General features: G+C 36.4%; 4 protein-coding genes and 2 pseudogenes across 4 annotated transcripts in view; 4 read left to right on the forward strand and 2 right to left on the reverse strand.

The window, feature by feature from the left end:
* LOC104818841 (tubby-like F-box protein 11) overlaps positions 1 to 435 on the forward strand; it is a 3,135-nt gene extending 2,700 nt beyond the window's left edge. Inside the window, exon 6 of the mRNA XM_010548613.1 lies at positions 38 to 435. Within this exon, the coding sequence (XP_010546915.1) occupies positions 38 to 216 (179 nt within the window). The 3' untranslated portion in view covers positions 217 to 435. The remainder of the gene's footprint in view (positions 1 to 37) is intronic.
* Positions 436 to 522: 87 nt separating this feature from the next.
* On the reverse strand, positions 523 to 3,330 carry LOC104818842 (annotated as a pseudogene).
* Positions 3,331 to 10,835: 7,505 nt separating this feature from the next.
* On the forward strand, positions 10,836 to 11,385 carry LOC109116901. Its single transcript, XM_019203170.1, has one exon. The coding sequence runs from the start codon at positions 11,085 to 11,087 to the stop codon at positions 11,235 to 11,237; it is 153 nt and encodes a 50-aa protein (XP_019058715.1). The 5' UTR covers positions 10,836 to 11,084; the 3' UTR covers positions 11,238 to 11,385.
* A 421-nt stretch (positions 11,386 to 11,806) lies between these two features.
* LOC109116900 lies at positions 11,807 to 12,206 on the forward strand. The gene has a single exon (XM_019203169.1). It carries the CDS (start codon positions 11,898 to 11,900, stop codon positions 12,048 to 12,050), a length of 153 nt encoding a protein of 50 aa, XP_019058714.1. The 5' UTR covers positions 11,807 to 11,897; the 3' UTR covers positions 12,051 to 12,206.
* Positions 12,207 to 14,507: 2,301 nt separating this feature from the next.
* On the forward strand, positions 14,508 to 16,195 carry LOC104818844 (annotated as a pseudogene).
* On the reverse strand, positions 16,090 to 17,192 carry LOC104818843 (CASP-like protein 1D2). The gene is made up of 3 exons (XM_010548614.1): positions 16,866 to 17,192; positions 16,607 to 16,733; positions 16,090 to 16,489 (listed from the first exon to the last, which is right to left on the reverse strand). The coding sequence occupies exons 1-3, from the start codon at positions 17,132 to 17,134 to the stop codon at positions 16,271 to 16,273; spliced, it is 615 nt and encodes a 204-aa protein (XP_010546916.1). The 5' UTR covers positions 17,135 to 17,192; the 3' UTR covers positions 16,090 to 16,270.
* Positions 17,193 to 19,004: the final 1,812 nt, after the last annotated feature.

Consider the following 19,004-nt stretch of genomic DNA (forward strand, 5'->3'; position numbering starts at 1 on the left):
CCGTTCGCATCCGTTAAAAACTTTCAGCTTGTGGCGGCTGGTCGGGAAACGGGCCAGCCATCGCAGCAGCAGCAGCAAAGGAACGAGAGGATAATACTTCAGTTCGGGAAAGTGGGGAAGGACATCTTCACCATGGATTTCGGGTATCCGATCTCTGCGTTTCAGGCCTTCGCCATTTGCCTTAGCAGCTTCGAGACCAGAATCGCCTGCGAGTGAACGGAAGAGAGAAACAGAAGGTGCCCTTGTTGTTGTTGTTGTCTGTATCTAGTTGAAGCCATTGTCTCTGTGTCTGTTTTCTTGTTTGTCTTTTTTTTTTCTCTTAGGAAAGAAAATCTTTGGTCTGTTTGATGCTAAGAAGCTGAGATATGTTCATGGTGTTGTAGTTCCTCCTGTATTCCGTAGTTTTTTTTTGTTGTTCATCCGTCTTCGTGATTATATCCATTGTTAACGATTACTGAAACTCGGAGTGTCATAAAATTCGGATGGATTGAATAAATCAATCATCCATGAAGTTTCATCCGATTAGATTTAAAATATCTTAATTTCCAGAAATTCCTCGGAAAAAAAAAACATAAGTGAGCTTTTACACGAAACCAAAAAAACACAAGCACTTGGGACAGAGATGAGTAGTTTACATTGAATATACAGCTGTGTTGAAGAAACTGAGATATTTCTGTTCTGGGTGGAGGAAGGAGAACGGGAGAATCGCAAGATCCCCATCTTCTCGAATCTTGGTTTCTTGGGTCGAAAGCAACATGCATCACAGAACTTTCGTGAACCTATCGACCAAAAAAATAGTAATTCACCTGTGTTCCTCTTATCAGATTTGAGCCGCGTTCTTCTTGTCTCTTCTTGAATCTCTCTTGGATGTCCTCCTGTCCATGGCGGCGGCATCGTGTTTCTTGCGCGAATCCACCAACGGACCAGACCATGTCTGGACCGGGTCTTTAGCGAATGAGAAATTCGTGGTGCTGAATGGGATGAAACCCTGCTCCGATTCGTTATTGGCTGAGCCAATCGGGTACCCGAGGGCTCCTCCGTCTTGGTGTGGAGGCGGAAACTTCTCGCTCTTGCTCTTCGCATTTGCGTGCGTTATCATACGTCGTCTCTGTCCGAACATCGGGAATGCAATAAGAAAGTAAGAACAAGACAGGAAGCATCGTCAACATCTGTTTGAGAATATGACAGAAGCTTATCTGACGTACATCAAGATTTGCTTGAAGCTCAGCGTTGGCTTCTGGAGCAGGCATTGCCCGAGCACGAGATCTTCCTTTCCTCACTTCATCTCCATTCGCTTTCGCCGCTCTTCTCAATCTAATTTACGTTGCATATCAAATCAGGTTAACAAGGAGCAAAAACACGAACAGTATCAGACAGGTACCAAGCTCACTGGTTTTCGACTAAAAATTGATAGAATTTGATTCAAACTGGAGAATGTACAGAACAAAAATGAGAAACAATCAAACACATCTTGGAAGATCATAAACTTCAGACAAGAGACTACAGGTTTCTATATTTCCTGACCTTCTGGCTGCTTCATCCCTCAGTTTAGCATCCATCTCCTTGCTGGGAGGATATTTCGGGAGGCTTGAAGGTTCACAACCGTAAGGCTCCGTCAAGAAGAACTGTTGTAAAAGCCAGCAATGAACCGCGTATATGTCGGAAAAAATGGTCATGATCGATGAATCATTCATTCTCGAAAGATTCCCAAGAACATCAGATCTCACCTCACTCCGCAGAGCAGCGGTTGCAGTTTCACGATCTGCAGGGTCAATAGCGAGAAGGGTCTCGATCAACGGCAGTGAACACTGAGGGAAGTCCTTAAAAGTCTCTACGATCCGTCTCTTGTAATGCTGTTGGGGCTTAAACATGGTTGCGTGTGGCAACTTCGACTTTTTCCAGTACTCGTCTGAAGGGGAGCCGCATAGTTTAAATATCTTGTGCAGCTGTTCCACCTAATATTATGCAAAGACAAAGGGACAGACAACAATGTTTTACGTATCAGCAACATGTAATAAAAAGACATGAAAAAACGATGTCATTACCTCTGTGCGACCAGACATGATAGGTTTACCAAATAACAGTTCAGCCAGGATGCAACCGGCGCTCCACAAATCAACACCAACCCCGTAATCAGTTGCCCCGAGAAGAAGCTCGGGAGCTCGGTACCATAGTGTTACCACTCTACTAGTCATCGGGTGCTTGTTATTCGGGTCAAAGAACGAAGCCAGCCCGAAATCAGCAATCTTGAGAACTCCCTCACCATCGATCAGTAAATTAGATCCCTTGATATCGCGATGCAGGACATGCCGGTCATGACAATGCTCGAGCCCTGACAACAGCTGGTTCATATAGCATTTCACCTGGAACCCATCAACAAAGACTCAGATCAAGACAGCTAATTAAATGTCATGGAGACAATGCTCAAAATCCAACTCCATAACCACGATTCGTGTACCTGAGCCTCGGTGAACTTGATCTCGGGGCTAGCGGCTAGACCGGCTAAATCATGCTCCATATAATCAAACACGAGATACAAGCTGCAAGACATTCTTGAAGTGACCAACCCAAGCAGTTTAATAACATTGGGATGATCCAGCCGCCGCAAGATCAAAATCTCCCTCGCCATGAATTTAACACTCTCTGGCTCCAAATTATCAAACCGGACTTTCTTCAATGCAACAATCTTGCCAGTTACAGCGTCCCTCGCTCTGTACACGTTACTGTAAGTTCCTTGCCCGATCTGAACCATACAGAGAAGTGACATTGCTCAAGCGGCACAAGAACCAAAACCCAAAGTCCCTAAATTTGATCCACATTGCGTCTATGTGAATGCCCTTTACTTACCTTATCGAGCTTCTCGAAGCTGTCGGCACGGCGAGGCGTCCAGCCACTGATAGCCTCGCCGGCGACGGACTTGCTCCCCGTGAACGTGCTTCGGCGGATTGCTCAACCACGGATTCATCCTCGACGATCTCCTCTTCTCCTTCTCCTTTACCTTCGCATTGCCCCTCTCTCTCTCGCTCCGCCTCTCCGCCTCCGCATGGCCGCCGTCATAGTCGCTCGCCTCCGGGTTAACTCTGACCTCCTCGTTCTCCCGCCTGCTCCTCTCAACAGGCCTCCCGGAGACTTGCCTACCGAACACGCACCCCATTTTCCAGTCCTATTTTCCCGAGAAAGAGATCATTTTCAGGGCATCCAAACAGGGGCTGAGTTTAGTGAGTGAGCAAAGAGAAAAAAGAAAAAAAAAAGCTTCAGCCTTTAGGGATTTTGTTATTTGAAAAAGGAGAAGTGTGGGGATAAACTGATTGATGACGGCCTTTGCTTTTCCCCGGCAAAGCCAAATCAATGCAATGATTTTTCATCCCCTTTAATTTAATTATTTCATATCTATTATAAATATGTGGACCTTCTAATTGTCCAATAAGATTAACTCCTTAATGATGAAGGAGTTACCTCTCTTTTCCTATAAATATGTAGTACACCTCCTTGTTAATGTTACACAAAAACCTCATAAGGTTTACTCTCATTTTTGCTTTTTATCGATTGTTGTTACAATCTCTTTTGCCTTCAGATGCATTTTGGCATCTAATGCCCAAGTCATGTAATTTTTTCCAGAAGCATCTAGAGCAGCGATTTTGAGGTTGACCAAGTTCGACATGTTAACTATAAAAAAGAAACATAAAACATATTAACGTTACTCATGATTATATTTTTTTTGCAAGTAAAAATTTAAGAAAAATTTAATGCCGCCTAAACTATAAATATGGTATGAATGTTTATAAATGTTTCTATTGTTATTATTATTATTATTATTATCGTGATGGTCGGCTATGCCGCCTAAACTATAAATTAATATAATATTAATGTTTAAAAAATTATTATTATTATTACTGTGATGGTCGGCTATGCCGCCTAAACTATAAATATGATATGAATGTTTATATTTATTTCTTGTTAATTGTTATTACCGTGATGGTCGGCTATGCCGCCTAAACTATAAATATGGTATGAATGTTTATAAATGTTTCTATTGTTATTATTATTATTATTATTATCGTGATGGTCGGCTATGCCGCCTAAACTATAAATGAATTGAGCTCGTAATTTGGTTATTTGAGCAAGAAACCTCGCAAAGGCAACATTGCGGGTTGATAATAGACAAACATATGACCATCTACTTGATGCATCTATCAAGACCATAAAATATCGAAATGGTCCACTAGGTGGATGAATTGGTCCGCATATATCACCATGTATTCGTTCCAAGAATGACGGTAATTCATTTCCAACCTTGGTCGATGATGGTCTTATTATCAATTTTCCTTGGGAGCAAGCGGTACATGTAAACTCATGAGATTGGAAAATCTTTTCATTTTTTAATGGATGACCATTAGAATTTTCTACAATTCTCCGCATCATTATTGAACCAGGATGCCCCAATCGGTCATGCCAAATCTTAAATATATCACCAAATCGTGGGTTCATCGTAGCATATGATTCAATCACATATATCTTTGTGGAATATAATCCGGAAGATAATGCCGATAATTTTTCCATCACATACTTCTTTCCAGAAATTATTAATGTGATACAAAGGTATTCCTGATTATTTTCACACATAGTCTCTATATGATATTTATTTTGACGAATATCTTTAAAACTTAATAAGTTTCTTTGAGACTTTGGAGAGAATAATGCATTATTTATTGCAATCCTTGTACCTCGAGACATCATAAAATTGGCTTTTCCAGAACCCATGATGATTCTCGCATTTCCAGATATCGTAGTAACACTGGATTCAGTAATCCTCAATTCAGAGAAGTACTTTTCATCTCTCAATATCGTATGAGTCGTAGCACTATCGGCCAAACATATATCCCCGTCCTTTATCTTGTACTTTGACATATTTCAAGTTGAATCGATCAATGTAAGAGATGAGAAAATGCCTGAAAATAAAGATAAGATAAAAATAGTACATAACACAAGAACTTAACTTCAGAGTACAATAGAAATCTAGAAAAACATACAACAACATTTTACATGAAAACATATTTTAAAAGAAAGATAACATGCAACATTCAGAACTTATAACAGACTTCATATCAACTTTTACTCATTGGTCATTTTCTCCTCGGACTGATCAAGAAAATCTGCGATATCCAGATGTGTCCCATCCGCTTCATTATCAATGAAATCACCAAGGTCATCAGATACAAAGTTTATCTGGACACTTTTCCCTTTGTCTTTCCGTGATTGTTGGTATAACTCAACAAGATGTTTTGGTGTGCGGCAGGTCTGTGACCAATGACCGTTCATACCACATCGATAACAAATATTTTCTTTGTGCCTTTTGTTCGCATCATAATTTTTACTTCTATGATACTCCCTTTTCTTTATATCTCCATTATGAAAAGGTTGTGGCTGATAACTGTGGTTTCTCCCACGTCCACGTCCACGTCCTCGACCACGGCCTCGGCCACGACTACGTCCACGTCCACGTCCGCGACCTTGCCAACGGTTATAGTTTGAAAATGTTGCATTTGTCTCAGGAAATGGAGCAGAACCAGTTGGGCGAGCTTGATGATTTTTCATTAGAAGCTGATTATTTTGCTCTGCAACAAGTAGGACTTGGATCAAATCTTTATATTTTGTGAACTCTTTTGTCCGATATTGTTGTTGCAAAACAACATTATCAGCATGAAATGTTGATAATGTTTTCTCCAACTTATCATGTTCCGATAGTGCTACGACTCATACGATATTGAGAGATGAAAAGTACTTCTCTGAATTGAGGATTACTGAATCCAGTGTTACTACGATATCTGGAAATGCGAGAATCATCATGGGTTCTGGAAAAGCCAATTTTATGATGTCTCGAGGTACAAGGATTGCAATAAATAATGCATTATTCTCTCCAAAGTCTCAAAGAAACTTATTAAGTTTTAAAGATATTCGTCAAAATAAATATCATATAGAGACTATGTGTGAAGATAATCAGGAATACCTTTGTATCACATTAATAATTTCTGGAAAGAAGTATGTGATGGAAAAATTATCGGCATTATCTTCCGGATTATATTCCACAAAGATATATGTGATTGAATCATATGCTACGATGAACCCACGATTTGGTGATATATTTAAGATTTGGCATGACCGATTGGGGCATCCTGGTTCAATAATGATGCGGAGAATTGTAGAAAATTCTAATGGTCATCCATTAAAAAATGAAAAGATTTTCCAATCTCATGAGTTTACATGTACCGCTTGCTCCCAAGGAAAATTGATAATAAGACCATCATCGACCAAGGTTGGAAATGAATTACCGTCATTCTTGGAACGAATACATGGTGATATATGCGGACCAATTCATCCACCTAGTGGACCATTTCGATATTTTATGGTCCTGATAGATGCATCAAGTAGATGGTCATATGTTTGTCTATTATCAACCCGCAATGTTGCATTTGCGAGGTTTCTTGCTCAAATAACCAAATTACGAGCTCAATTCCCTGATTATACAATTAAAAAAGTGAGGCTTGATAACGCCGACGAATTCACTTCTCAAGCTTTCAATGACTACTGTATGTCGCTCGGGATTGAGATTGAGCATCCAGTTCCCCATATCCATACACAAAATGGTATGGCTGAATCATTAATTAAACGTGTTCAACTTATTGCTCGACCAATGATGATGAAAACAAAACTTCCAATTACAATATGGGGACATGCTGTTTTACACGCTGCAGCACTGATCCAACTTCGACCAAGTGCATATCATAAATACTCCCCAATACACTTAGCCACTGGAAATGAACCAAATATATCTCATCTTCGAGTATTTGGTTGTGCGGTATATGTACCAATACCTCCACCACAACGTACAAAAATTGGTCCTCAAAGACGATTGGGTATTTATGTTGGGTATAACTCACCCTCGATCATTCGATATATTGAACCGCAAACTGGTGACATGTTTGTAGCTCGTTTTGCTGATTGCCATTTTCATGAAGATGAATTCCCAGCGTTAGGGGGAGGAATGATACAAGCCTCACAAGATTTAATGTGGAAAACAAAATCATTATTATATCTTGACCCCCCTACAAAGCAATGTGACATTGAAGTGCAAAAACTCATACACTTGCAAAATATAGCGAATCGATTACCAGATGGGTTCACAGATACAACACGAGTGACAAAATCGTACATTCCAGCTGAAAATACACCCGCTCGAATAGAAATACCAAAGGATCAGAAAGATAAAAGAATTGCTAATGAGTCTACAATACAATTGAAACGTGGAAGACCAATCGGCTCTAAAGATAAAAATCCACGGAAAAGAAAGAAAAGTGAAATTGATAATAGCCCTCAGATTTCCCCAAAAGAATCAAATGAGGAAAAAGATATCGAACATCAAAATGATGAAAATAATCGTGAGAATACAGAAAATAATGAGATTTCTATTAACTACAACCATCATGGAAAAATGTTTATCCGAACTGAGGTGGATGACACTGATGGAGTATTCTCTTTTTCTGTATCCAAAGAAATTGAACATGATAATGAGGATCCAGAACCAATATCGGTATCTGAATGTCAAAGGAGACATGATTGGATAAAATGGAAAGAAGCTATACAAGTAGAATTAGACTCTTTGAACAAAAGAAATGTATTCGGTCCTATTGTTATAACCCCCGATGACGTTAAGCCAGTTGGATGCAAATGGGTTTTTGTGCGAAAGAGAAATGAGAATAATAAAATCACAAGATATAAAGCTCGTCTTGTCGCACAAGGGTTCTCTCAAAGACCTGGAATAGATTACGAAGAAACATATTCTCCAGTCATGGACGCGATTACGTTCAGATATTTGATAAGTCTAGCAACTTCCAAAAATCTAGAAATGTATCTCATGGATGTCGTTACGGCATATTTATATGGATCGTTAGAAAATGAGATATACATGAAAGTTCCTGAAGGAATGAGAATAACAGAAACAATAAATTCAAAGCCAAATGGAACATACGCGATCAAATTACAACGATCCTTATATGGGTTAAAACAGTCTGGTCGTATGTGGTATAATCGACTAAGTGAATGTTTGTTGAAAAAGGGATATGTTAATAGTCCTATTTGCCCTTGTGTATTTATCCAGAAAACAAATAATGGTTTTGTGATTATAGCAGTATATGTGGATGATCTAAATATTATCGGGACCTCCAAAGAAATTGAAAACGCTCGTAATTATTTGAAAGGAGAGTTTGAGATGAAAGACTTGGGGAAAACCAATTTTTGTCTTGGATTACAGATAGAACATCTTCCAAGTGGAATATTTGTTCATCAGTCCAATTATACCAAGAAAATCCTGAAACGTTTTAACATGGACAAATCGAATCCCCTAAGTACTCCGATGGTTTGCAGATCCCTAAATATTGAGAAAGATCCATTCCGCCCTTGCGAAAACAACGCGGAGGTACTCAGTCCTGAAGTACCGTATATGAGCGCGATAGGAGCTTTATTGTATCTTGCTAATTGTACTCGACCCGATATAGCATTTGCTACTAATCTTTTAGCGAGATACAGTTCGTCTCCAACAAGGCGACACTGGACTGGGATCAAACATATCTTTCGTTATTTACGGGGAACGATTGATTTGGGATTATTCTATCCAAGAGATTCTTCACTTGAATTAATTGGTTTTGCAGATGCAGGCTATCTGTCAGACCCTCACAAAGCTCGATCACAAACTGGATATGTGTTCACAATTGGAGGTACTGCAATATCATGGCGTTCTCAAAAACAAACATTGGTTGCGACATCTTCAAATCATGCAGAAGTCATTGCGCTCCATGAGGCAAGTAGAGAATGCGTATGGCTTAGAGCTATAACGCGTCATATACAAGAAACTTGCGGGTTATCCACTAATATCGATCCAACAATATTATTTGAAGATAATGCTGCATGTGTTGCCCAAACCAAAGAGGGATACATAAAAAGTGACCGAACGAAGCATATCCCTCCGAAGTTTTTTTCTTATACTCAAGAGCTCGAAAAGAATAAAGAAGTTGATATTCGTTATATCCGATCAAGTGACAATGTAGCTGATTTGTTCACAAAGGCACTTCCTACTTCAACATTCAGGAAGCACGTCCAGAATATTGGAATGCGTCATCTTCAAAGATTATGAAGGAACTCATATTCAAGGGGGAGTTTTGTACGACTGTACTCTTTTTTCCTCGTCATGGTTTTTATCCCACAGGGTTTTTCTATGATAAGGTTTTTAATGAGGCAGTCTAAATTATAAATATCTTATGTATAATTATTAGAGGTCCAAGGGGGAGTATTATAAATATGTGGACCTTCTAATTGTCCAATAAGATTAACTCCTTAATGATGAAGGAGTTACCTCTCTTTTCCTATAAATATGTAGTACACCTCCTTGTTAATGTTACACAAAAACCTCATAAGGTTTACTCTCATTTCATCACTTCTCTCTCCATTCTCTCTCTCTTATTATTATTATTGCTTTCACTATCATAATATTCATTTTATTTTCAACAATATCATGTTTATAAATTATTTATATAAAAAAAAAAAGCAAATTAAAATATTGTAGTAGTAGTAGTAATGATGACCATTGTATGTCTACATAAATATCAGTCTGCTAATTACTGTCATTTGCCTAAATTCGCATAATAATGCAATTTCCATATATCTTGAATCTCATTGTTATTTCTTGTAAACAACTTATTTATAAGGTAGATCGAATTTTAAGATCATGCTCTCAAAGATTATGGACTCTTCTTCTCTAGTTTTTTTTTTTAAAATCTCTTTTTGTGTTTCTATATTATATATATATATATATATATGCATATTTACACGATGTTAACCCAATAGAGAAATTTTTAAAAATGAATAAAAATATAATCAAATACTTGTCAATACCCATAAAAATAAGGCTATGATTTAAAAAAACCCTTTAAGGGTATTAAAAGACAAAAAAAAAACATAATTACGAAATTCGATCCACAATCAAAATTTCCAAAATAAAAACCAAATTAATATTTTTTTTATAAAACTAACAAAATCAAACCAATTTTATAAAATATCATTTTTTGTTTTATATTTTCCGTCAAAACATTTTTTTATCTAATCGGTAAATTTGATATCAAAAAGATATTCCGATGACTAGATTATTTTTTTATTTTAATGAATAGATTATTTGAATATTAAATCAATAGAAAAAAAAAAAGGAGAGTGGCGTTGAGATTTCTGCAATGACTCCAGTGGCGGAGACCCGAAAACGACACCGTTTTCACAAATAATACGACACTTGGCACCATGTTTTTTTGTCTTGTTTACGTGTCACCGTATGTATGTATGCATGCATGCATGTATCATATACGTAATATGTACATATTATGTGCGAAACATATTATTCTATCATTTTTAATAATTATGGTATTTACTTGGCATTTTTAGACACAAGTTCCATAGGAAAATAAAACATAATTGATTGCAAAAAAAAAAAAAAAATTAAAAGAAGCGATAAATTCTTTCCCTCAAAATTCTATTACGATCATAAAATATCACGGTTTTATAACAGCGGTAACTTTTTTTTTATAACCACCAAAAAAAAAAAGTGGCATCGAAGTTAACCTGTCGGCCTATCTTAACAACACGTGTATAAAAAATATAATGCGTATAGACCACATCGAAAAAGTCTCCGGACTATCAAATTGTTGTTTTACTATGTCCGCACAAAATTTTTTTAATAAAAAAATGTAATTATAATAACAAAATGATTTAAAAAAAACAGAAGTTTCCACATATAGTCTTTAAAAAAATAACCAAATGGACCAAGCAGACGAACACAAAGACAATAAACAAATGGTAAAAAGACAGATTCAACTCAAAATGTTAGAAACTTGGAAAGATCCATCTCATCTGCCCTCCCTCCTCCTTATACTTGGTATTCTCCAACTGAACTTGAATATAAAAGGAGGAAGAAGAAGAAGAAGAAGTGGAAATAGAGGAATTTTATTTATTTTTAAAAAAAGGTAATTAAGTAAATAAAAGGAGAGATGGGAAGCATGTGTTGCATGTCATCATGCGAGAATGGCGGCGGTTCGGATATCGTAGGATGGGTGATCATAGTGATCGTGGTTCTCTCTATCATGTCCGTTTTCTCCTCCAACGAACGCCGCGTCTCCGTCCGCGTCGTCCGCTGCCGCTGAACGCCAAACGCTGTCTCTGTCTGTATATGTATGTTTATCATAATCGCCCTATGATTCGGGTGTGATGGAATGTGCTTTTTTCTTCTTCTTCTTCAATCTTTTGTGGGTCGGTTGAACAATAAATATAAAGAAGATATATCTCAAATTATATATATTATACCGTTGTTATGGATTTGAGAACCAAGAAGAAATTAAATGTGAAATAATATTATGGTAGATAATAAATGATTGTATATAAATCGATAGGAATTAATCATGTATACTATTATAATAATTGTGGAAGAAGATAACATGCATGTGCATGTGCCAAGTCTAACTAATATAGAGAATTTGCACAATCAAATGGATTTTTAATATATCAAATAAACTAAAGTAGTACACTTTAAAAAATGGACATAAAACCAAAGTTGCCACGATCATGTGAATTTAAAAAGGAACAAAATTGCAATATTTTAATTTCTATCCCTTAAAAAAACAAACCGACCAACCACACACAAGGACCAAAATATTATTAATTAAAGACCAAATCAAACTCATTATTAGACATACCCATCTCATCTACCCTAGTCTTTGTTTCATCTTCTTCCCTAATCGGTCTCCCTTCTTCTGTACTTCATCATCATCATCATCATCATCATCATCATCGTCATCATCATCATCATGGGAGGAGGGTGTTGCATGACATCGAGCGAGGACGGGGGAATGAGCCCGATGACAGGTTTTGTGTTAGCGTTGGTTTTGGCTCTGTCTCTGTTGGCTGTCTGTTCTTCCCACGAACGCCGTGTCTCCGTTCGCATGGTCCGCTGCCGCTGATCCCTAAACCCTAAAATCCTTTATTATTATAAATGTTATATATCTGTCGGTCCATATTTACGTATCAACCCTTGTTATCTTCGTCTATGTTTGTTGGCCATTGCAGGTGAATAAGGACCTTACCTTAATTTATTACCATTCCTATTTTCTTTCTGACGTCATTGATTTATGTTTCTTTTCTTGTTTAGCGTGTGTATATATAGAAATGTGTATATGTATGTTAGTGCAATTTGAGGATCCGACTTTTTCAATGTACACGTTGAGTACCATATACATGGATTGAAACTTACAAATAGTATGTTATACGATTTAGATATTGTCTCTCGCTAAGAAAGTTGATTGGGATAACAAAACTCATGCATGCAGTATGATCGTTAGGTGTTTTTTTTTTCCATATTCATGAACCAAACTCTGTTTATTGAGTGATGACAAAGTCATCGTCAAAGTCTTAGCTTCGATTCTACTGATGGGGAGGAAGAGCGCAATTAATTGCATGACTAAAACCTAGTGAACCTATTGGTTATATAACAAAACTCTGTTTATCGAGTGGTATCAAATGTTATTTCGAATAATTTCATCCTAAATGTTTAATTATAAGAAATATATGGGTGAAATCGAAAAAGCAAAAATGCTCCAATGATCATTAGGTATTTTTCTCACGTTCATGAACCAAACTCTGTTTATCGAGCGGTGACAAAGTCATCGTCAAGATTTTGGGTTCGATTCTATTGGTAGGGAGGAGATAGTGCAATTAATTGCGTGACTAAAGACTGATTCCATGTTCAAGGATTAAGTAGGTCGAAAATCCAGTGAACCTATTGGTTATAAAAAAAATTTGTTTATTGAGTGGGATCAAATGTTATTTCGAATAATTTTATCCTAAATGTGTAATTATAAGAAATATGTGGGGTGAAATCGAAAAAGTAGAAATGTTTGCGGCTGCTATGAAATAAACAGATTTATGTCGGATCTTGCTTTTGAAACCAGTTATTATCCCCCAAGATAGGGAATATTACTCAAATAACCCACTTGGGTCGCAGCAATTTCAGTGTACACCACCGAAAAAAAAAAAAATTTTGCGACCTTATTACGACTAATATATAACTAATATACAACTAAAATAAGAGTAGTTTGTTAGTCGTAATAGGTTGTATATTAGTTATATATTAGTCGTAATAAGGTCGCAAAATTTTTTTTTTTTTCGGTGGTAGTGGCGGATCCAGAAAAAATTATGAGTGGGGGCAATAATTATAATAAATATATAATAAAATTAATTAAAAAAATATATTATAAAAAATATTTATATTTGATCATTAAATTTTATAATTTTTTATTTTTTAAAATATATCCATAATAACTTTTATTTATAATTGTTTAAAATATATATTTTTTAATAAAATAAACTGCAATCACTCAAAAATTGATCACTAATACGATTGCTTAGAGCTATGTTTACAAATTTTGTTAACGGAAAACATCTTCCATCATAGTGTCAACAAATAAAATCAATTAATGTATTAATCAAACCAGTCGAGATCAAATCGTTTTAATTTATTTTCTATTATCATTTTTTAAAAGTCATTATCATGTTATTGATAAGATCCTCTAATATTTTTTTAGCTTAATCAATTTATCTATAATTTTTTTATCAAGTCAAATAAAATATATATATATATATATATAGATATATATAACAATAAATTTGTGAGTATCATCAAAATATAAAAATTGATGAATAAATAAAAAATAAAATTACTTAAAAGTCATAAATGAAAGAAATAATATGATCTCACATTTATTCAATTGTGTAATACAAAATATATACATGAAGAGGTTGCTATATCTAAGGTCACTAAGGAGATACAATTAAGAGAGAATCAATTATACAAGATTACAATCAATTAGAAATAGATTTGATATACTAACATATTATTTTCCTTTAATAAAACTTAAATATTTTTAATTTGATTGTTTTTTAATATTAGATCTATACATAATAATTTTGAGAATTAAGAGAGAAAGATTAAAAAACAGTTGGAAAATAAAAAATAAAGAATAAAAAAGAGACAACACGTAACTTAATTTAAAAAAAAAAAGAGAAATAAAAAAACAAAAGAGTGGAAAGAGGGGGCACAGGTAAAATGTTAATGGGGGCACCTTATATTATTTATCAAAAATTTTAAAAAATTATAAACAAATTAAAAATTTTAGAGGGGGCATGGGACCCCATTGGTCTATACATGGATCCGCCCCTGCCTCTTCCCTTTAGAATAACTTACGATGCATCTAATAAATTTCAGTCTAGTGGATGTGTGAACGAATAATATTCATGACCATGAATGTCTTTTGGTACCCATCTTGTAGTCGAATATAGACGTTTGAATGATAGATATTTGAGATGGTTGGATCGTAAAACGATCCTTAGATGTTTAATTTAATTACGTTATCTTCCCCTCGGCCTACCCACCTGTGAGAAATTTTCCTTCATTTTCTCTCATTTTCCCTTCACCCAAACAGCATTCAAACTTCATCCCTCCAAAGTCCAATCCTATATAAAGAATGCCCCTTTGTTCTTCGTTCAACGTCCTTCACGCCTAAACCCCAAATCTTCAGAGCTTCCTAATTCATCAAACACTTTCAGGTAAATTCGCTTCCTTTCCCTCTTACACCCCAAACCCATGATTATTCTGGGAATTTCAGGTCTAGAAGAAAGAGATTCGAACCGATTTAGGCTTTAGACGCGGGTATTTCAGAAGTTGTTTCATTAGCTTCTTTCAGGGGAATTAAACCCTAAACCCTGAACGTGCTTGTTTTTTTTTTTTTTTTTTGATAACGAGGAGGTTCGTTGGGCTTCGGCCCACTTAATACCCTGGACCCGGAATCAGCCTTTAGACACGCAATTAATTGCGCCCTGGGAAGCCTCCTTACCACCGGTGGATTCGAACCCACGACGTCGAGGATGACTTTGTCACCTCTTCGCCACTGGGTCGCCCACTCTTCGCCACTGGGTCGCCCACTGTTGGGTCTGAACGTGCTTGTTGCGGCTTCAACTGGGTACATAGGCAAATTCGTGGTGAAAGAGTTGATGGTTCAATGTGATTGGTGCTGCCAGAGAGAGAAATGGGGTTAGGGCAAGCAAGAGACTTTGAATCAGTTGCAAGGTGCCGGTTTCTGTTTCTCAGACGTGACCCGATTCGGATATTCTCGAGATATCTGTATAGAATCCAGGGTTTTGTTTCTTGTCGAAACGGAGGGGTGAAAGATTCGTGGAAGATCGATTAGGAAGCCACAAGGAACAAGTCTTGTGGTGTAATGAAATTCAGGGCGACCCATTTTGTTTTGCTCTCTGCAATCTGTGTGCAGTAGCCTCCCTTGGAGTTTCAAAGTGCGAAACTGAAGTTCGAAGCTGAGTTTAATGGATTTAGCTGCGAAAAGACCCGAGCTTCACTTGCGGCATTGTGAGACCCGACAGTATTCTTCAAGAGCTTAGGCTGCCAGGATGGGAAGCCATTTGTGATGTTTGGAGATGGGAAGTTATGTGCGTGTAAAGCCGACTAGCGAGCAAGATGTTAGCCTCGTTCATCGCGGAAAACTAAATCAATCAGGATTTTACCCATTGGAGGACCAGGAGAAGCATTGTCACCATTAGAGCAGGGTGAGATTCTGTTCTTGCTGCTTGGGAAATCATCGTCTAAGTTCTTGAGTGTTCCGGTTGAGATTATGGATTTCTTGATCGGCGTTCTTGGTTTCCTTGCCAAGATCCTTCCCCCGATAGAAGACACAGCCGAGTTTGGGAAAGATCAAGAGGGTATTATGCGGTAGAGAGTATATACTGATTCTGGATTTAGAGACAGTAAGGATACGCTCGAGGAGCTCTTCGAGGAACGACATGTTTTGCAGGGAATTTCCGCAATTACCGTGACTGTTTAACCAGTTTATGAGAGTAAATCGATTTCGTTATATATCCATTTGAGCATTTCGAATCTGCAAACTGGAGAGAGATCCCAATGATCCAAACCCGCAAAGAATTGCAACGAAGGAACAGCAACAAGTGTATGCATCCACCAACTAGACACTTGAACTTCACAATCTTAAGTTCATCACACGAGACAACGCCAGAGATTTTTTACAGGACAGCGACCAAATCAGACAAAATTCACCAAACACGACAGAGAAAACACAGACAGCATATGAACTAAAACGCATCAAAGGTTTGATCTTCAGTTTGGGTTTTTCTTGTGAAGAGAGCTGCAGAGAGAGAGAAGGAGAAGAAGCAGGGAAGCAAAGAGGGAGAGGGCAAGTGAACTGGCGATGTGACGACAGAACTTGTCGTAGACATTGCAGATCTTGTTCCAACCCAAATGGTCGTTTCCTCTCAACCCAACGTACGCAACTCCTCCTGCTGTTCCCGTCGCAGACGCTAGAATTCCCAGTATCACCTGTTCACGATTTCGAATAAGAACACCATTATCATGCCAGTGATTTTCACCATTTCAAAGTTAGAATTCCAGATCTTCTTGTTTACTCGTGAGACAAGGGACGTATATATATATTACCACGTCGAAAGAGGACAAGAAAATGGAGAACTGTGCGGAGAATTCAGGCCTTGAGAGCACAGAGATTGAGATGAGCGTTGAAACGAGACTGTAGAAACTAGCTATAACGAGAGCCACCACAAAGTATCTGCACCCACGAAAAATATAAACATGAAATTTGGAACAGCGTGATTTCGATTCAATACTATTGGGTCACTGAAGCAAATGCTTATTCATTTTGGTGTGTGTATATATATATGTGGTGACGAGAGGAACCGACATGAAAGCAGGCGAGTCGTTGAACTCGGCGGAGACAGGGACGGGAGACTTAGCCCCCGAGGACTGAGTCAACTCGGTCTGCTCGCTGGTCACCATTACTATGAGAGAAGTCAGAGTAGCTGCGAAAAGCAAAACCCTTGTGATGACGTCGATCTGCCGGCAATCCAAGAATCCGGCGGCGGTCGCCGGAGTCGGCGCTAAATCCGACGGAATCTCCGGCGTTTGTTCGGCTTTTCCTGTTTCGGGGTCTGGATTCTCAGTGGACGCCATGAAGTTAAAGGGTTTGGATCAATCCCACAAAATGTGCTTTCAGTGGCTTTTGGACTGGTTTACGAACTCGGATGATTTACACGCACATATATATATATATATATGTCGTATGTATGTATGTATGCATGCATGCATGAACGTATGTTTCTGTATATAAATATGGAGGATTAAGAATAGTGGTTACCCACACGCCAAGGAACCAAATGTGTATTTTTACAGCTGTATAAATCACAAACCAAGACATATATATTAATTATGCCACCAACATAGGGTTAAATAATGAGTTAGGTCTGACTTTCTGCGACTAAACATAAAATAAATAAAAAAAATACATTATTTAAGGTCTTATATATGTATATATAAAATTGAAGATTCAATTTTATTCGAGTTTTATTTTTAATGGTCGTGAAGTTTGTCTATATTATAAAGATTGTATCGCATGTATTATTTCATTGAATCATAGTTACATGGACAAAAGTTGTATCATTCGGCACCGCATCTCCAGCAATATTATTATTGTTTTTTTTGTTAAAACAATATTATTATTGTTGTTGTTAGCGAAACACTAAAAATAATTCTTAAATTTCTAACCAATCTTATTAAAATCACAATTATCAAAATATATGAATAAATTTTAATATTTTTAAAAAAAGATAGAATGATATATATTTTTAAATTAATTCATGCCATTTTCAGCTCCAATTAACAATAAAACTACGATTTTAGTCTATCATCACAGCTATTATTTAATGGATTTAATCTCGTAATTTATGTGAACAGATCGTCTTATAAAAAAACCTAACTATATATTATTTCTTTTTATAAATCTTGCACATTGTAAGTTTCCACTATTTTCCACATGAATACGTATTGTTGTGTTGTGTTGGGCAAAATTAGGGCTGGTTGGTGAGGAAACTGTGGGGGTATAATTAATTTAATTAGAGTAAGCACAAACTATTAATTTATACAATTTAATTTTTATTTATAGAAAAATTGAAAACAAATGGGAGTGGTTAAACTTAAACAATCATTGGAGGAAAGAGGGTAATAAATAAATATTGGGGGCTTAGGTAACACTTTGCTTTCTTCGGTTTATTATTCTCTCACACAAATCAAAACTTGGTTTGAAAATCTATTGACTAATTTCCACATCTCTAATGAGTAATTTTTAAAAATTGTATGAAAAAAATGAAATTTTTTTTTTTGGTTTTCTAAATTTATTTGACCTTGTGAATGTCTTTTTAGTATGCTCGTTTTGGAAAACAACTTTGTTACAAATAATTGAAGAATATTATCAAATGTATTATGTTGTTATATATAGCCGCCAACCCAAAACATTGTTGTAGAGATCTTTTTTTTTTTTTGGGTTTTATTTTTATACAGTCGAATCATTATCTTGTTTTGTGTAGACTTTTTTGTTAATTAAAGTGAATAGTAATCATAAAATTCCCAAAAAAAAAATGAAAAATCATTCAAAACACGTTTTGATGATACATACTCTTATAAAAAAAAACATATACAGTATAAAACTAGTAGACATCCCAAATACAAAAAAAAAACTATCCAAAGTTGAGTGGTGATAAAATATGCAAAACATATTTTTTTTTATCACGTATTCAAATTTAAATGTGGAAAATAGATATTTACCCGAATTTTTCTAATTTTTAAAAAGATGAATTTGGATCAAATTTTGATAAATTTAGAATTATAAAAACAAAAAACAAAAAACTAAGGTTACACACCACCACCCCCATTCATAAAAATCAGATTTTGAATGGTGAAACCAAAACTTTTTTTTTTTTTTTTTTAACGGAGGACCTCTAACTACTACCCTTCGGACGCGCTGACTAGGTAAACCTCCGGTTCGGAA

This window comes from Tarenaya hassleriana, unplaced genomic scaffold, assembly GCF_000463585.1.
Source record: "Tarenaya hassleriana unplaced genomic scaffold, ASM46358v1 Cleome3, whole genome shotgun sequence".
In the NCBI taxonomy this organism is placed as follows: domain Eukaryota; kingdom Viridiplantae; phylum Streptophyta; class Magnoliopsida; order Brassicales; family Cleomaceae; genus Tarenaya; species Tarenaya hassleriana.

Bases quoted from the DNA above. Each gene is read 5' to 3' on its own strand.
- LOC109116901 (XM_019203170.1), top strand. From the start codon at position 11,085: ATGGGAAGCATGTGTTGCATGTCATCATGCGAGAATGGCGGCGGTTCG.
- LOC109116900 (XM_019203169.1), top strand. From the start codon at position 11,898: ATGGGAGGAGGGTGTTGCATGACATCGAGCGAGGACGGGGGAATGAGC.
- LOC104818843 (XM_010548614.1), bottom strand. From the start codon at position 17,134: ATGGCGTCCACTGAGAATCCAGACCCCGAAACAGGAAAAGCCGAACAA. The intron at 16,734-16,865 runs GTCGGTTCCTCT...TCGTGGGTGCAG, and splicing joins AACGACTCGCCTGCTTTCAT to ATACTTTGTGGTGGCTCTCG. The intron at 16,490-16,606 runs GTAATATATATA...AATCGTGAACAG, and splicing joins TCTTGTCCTCTTTCGACGTG to GTGATACTGGGAATTCTAGC.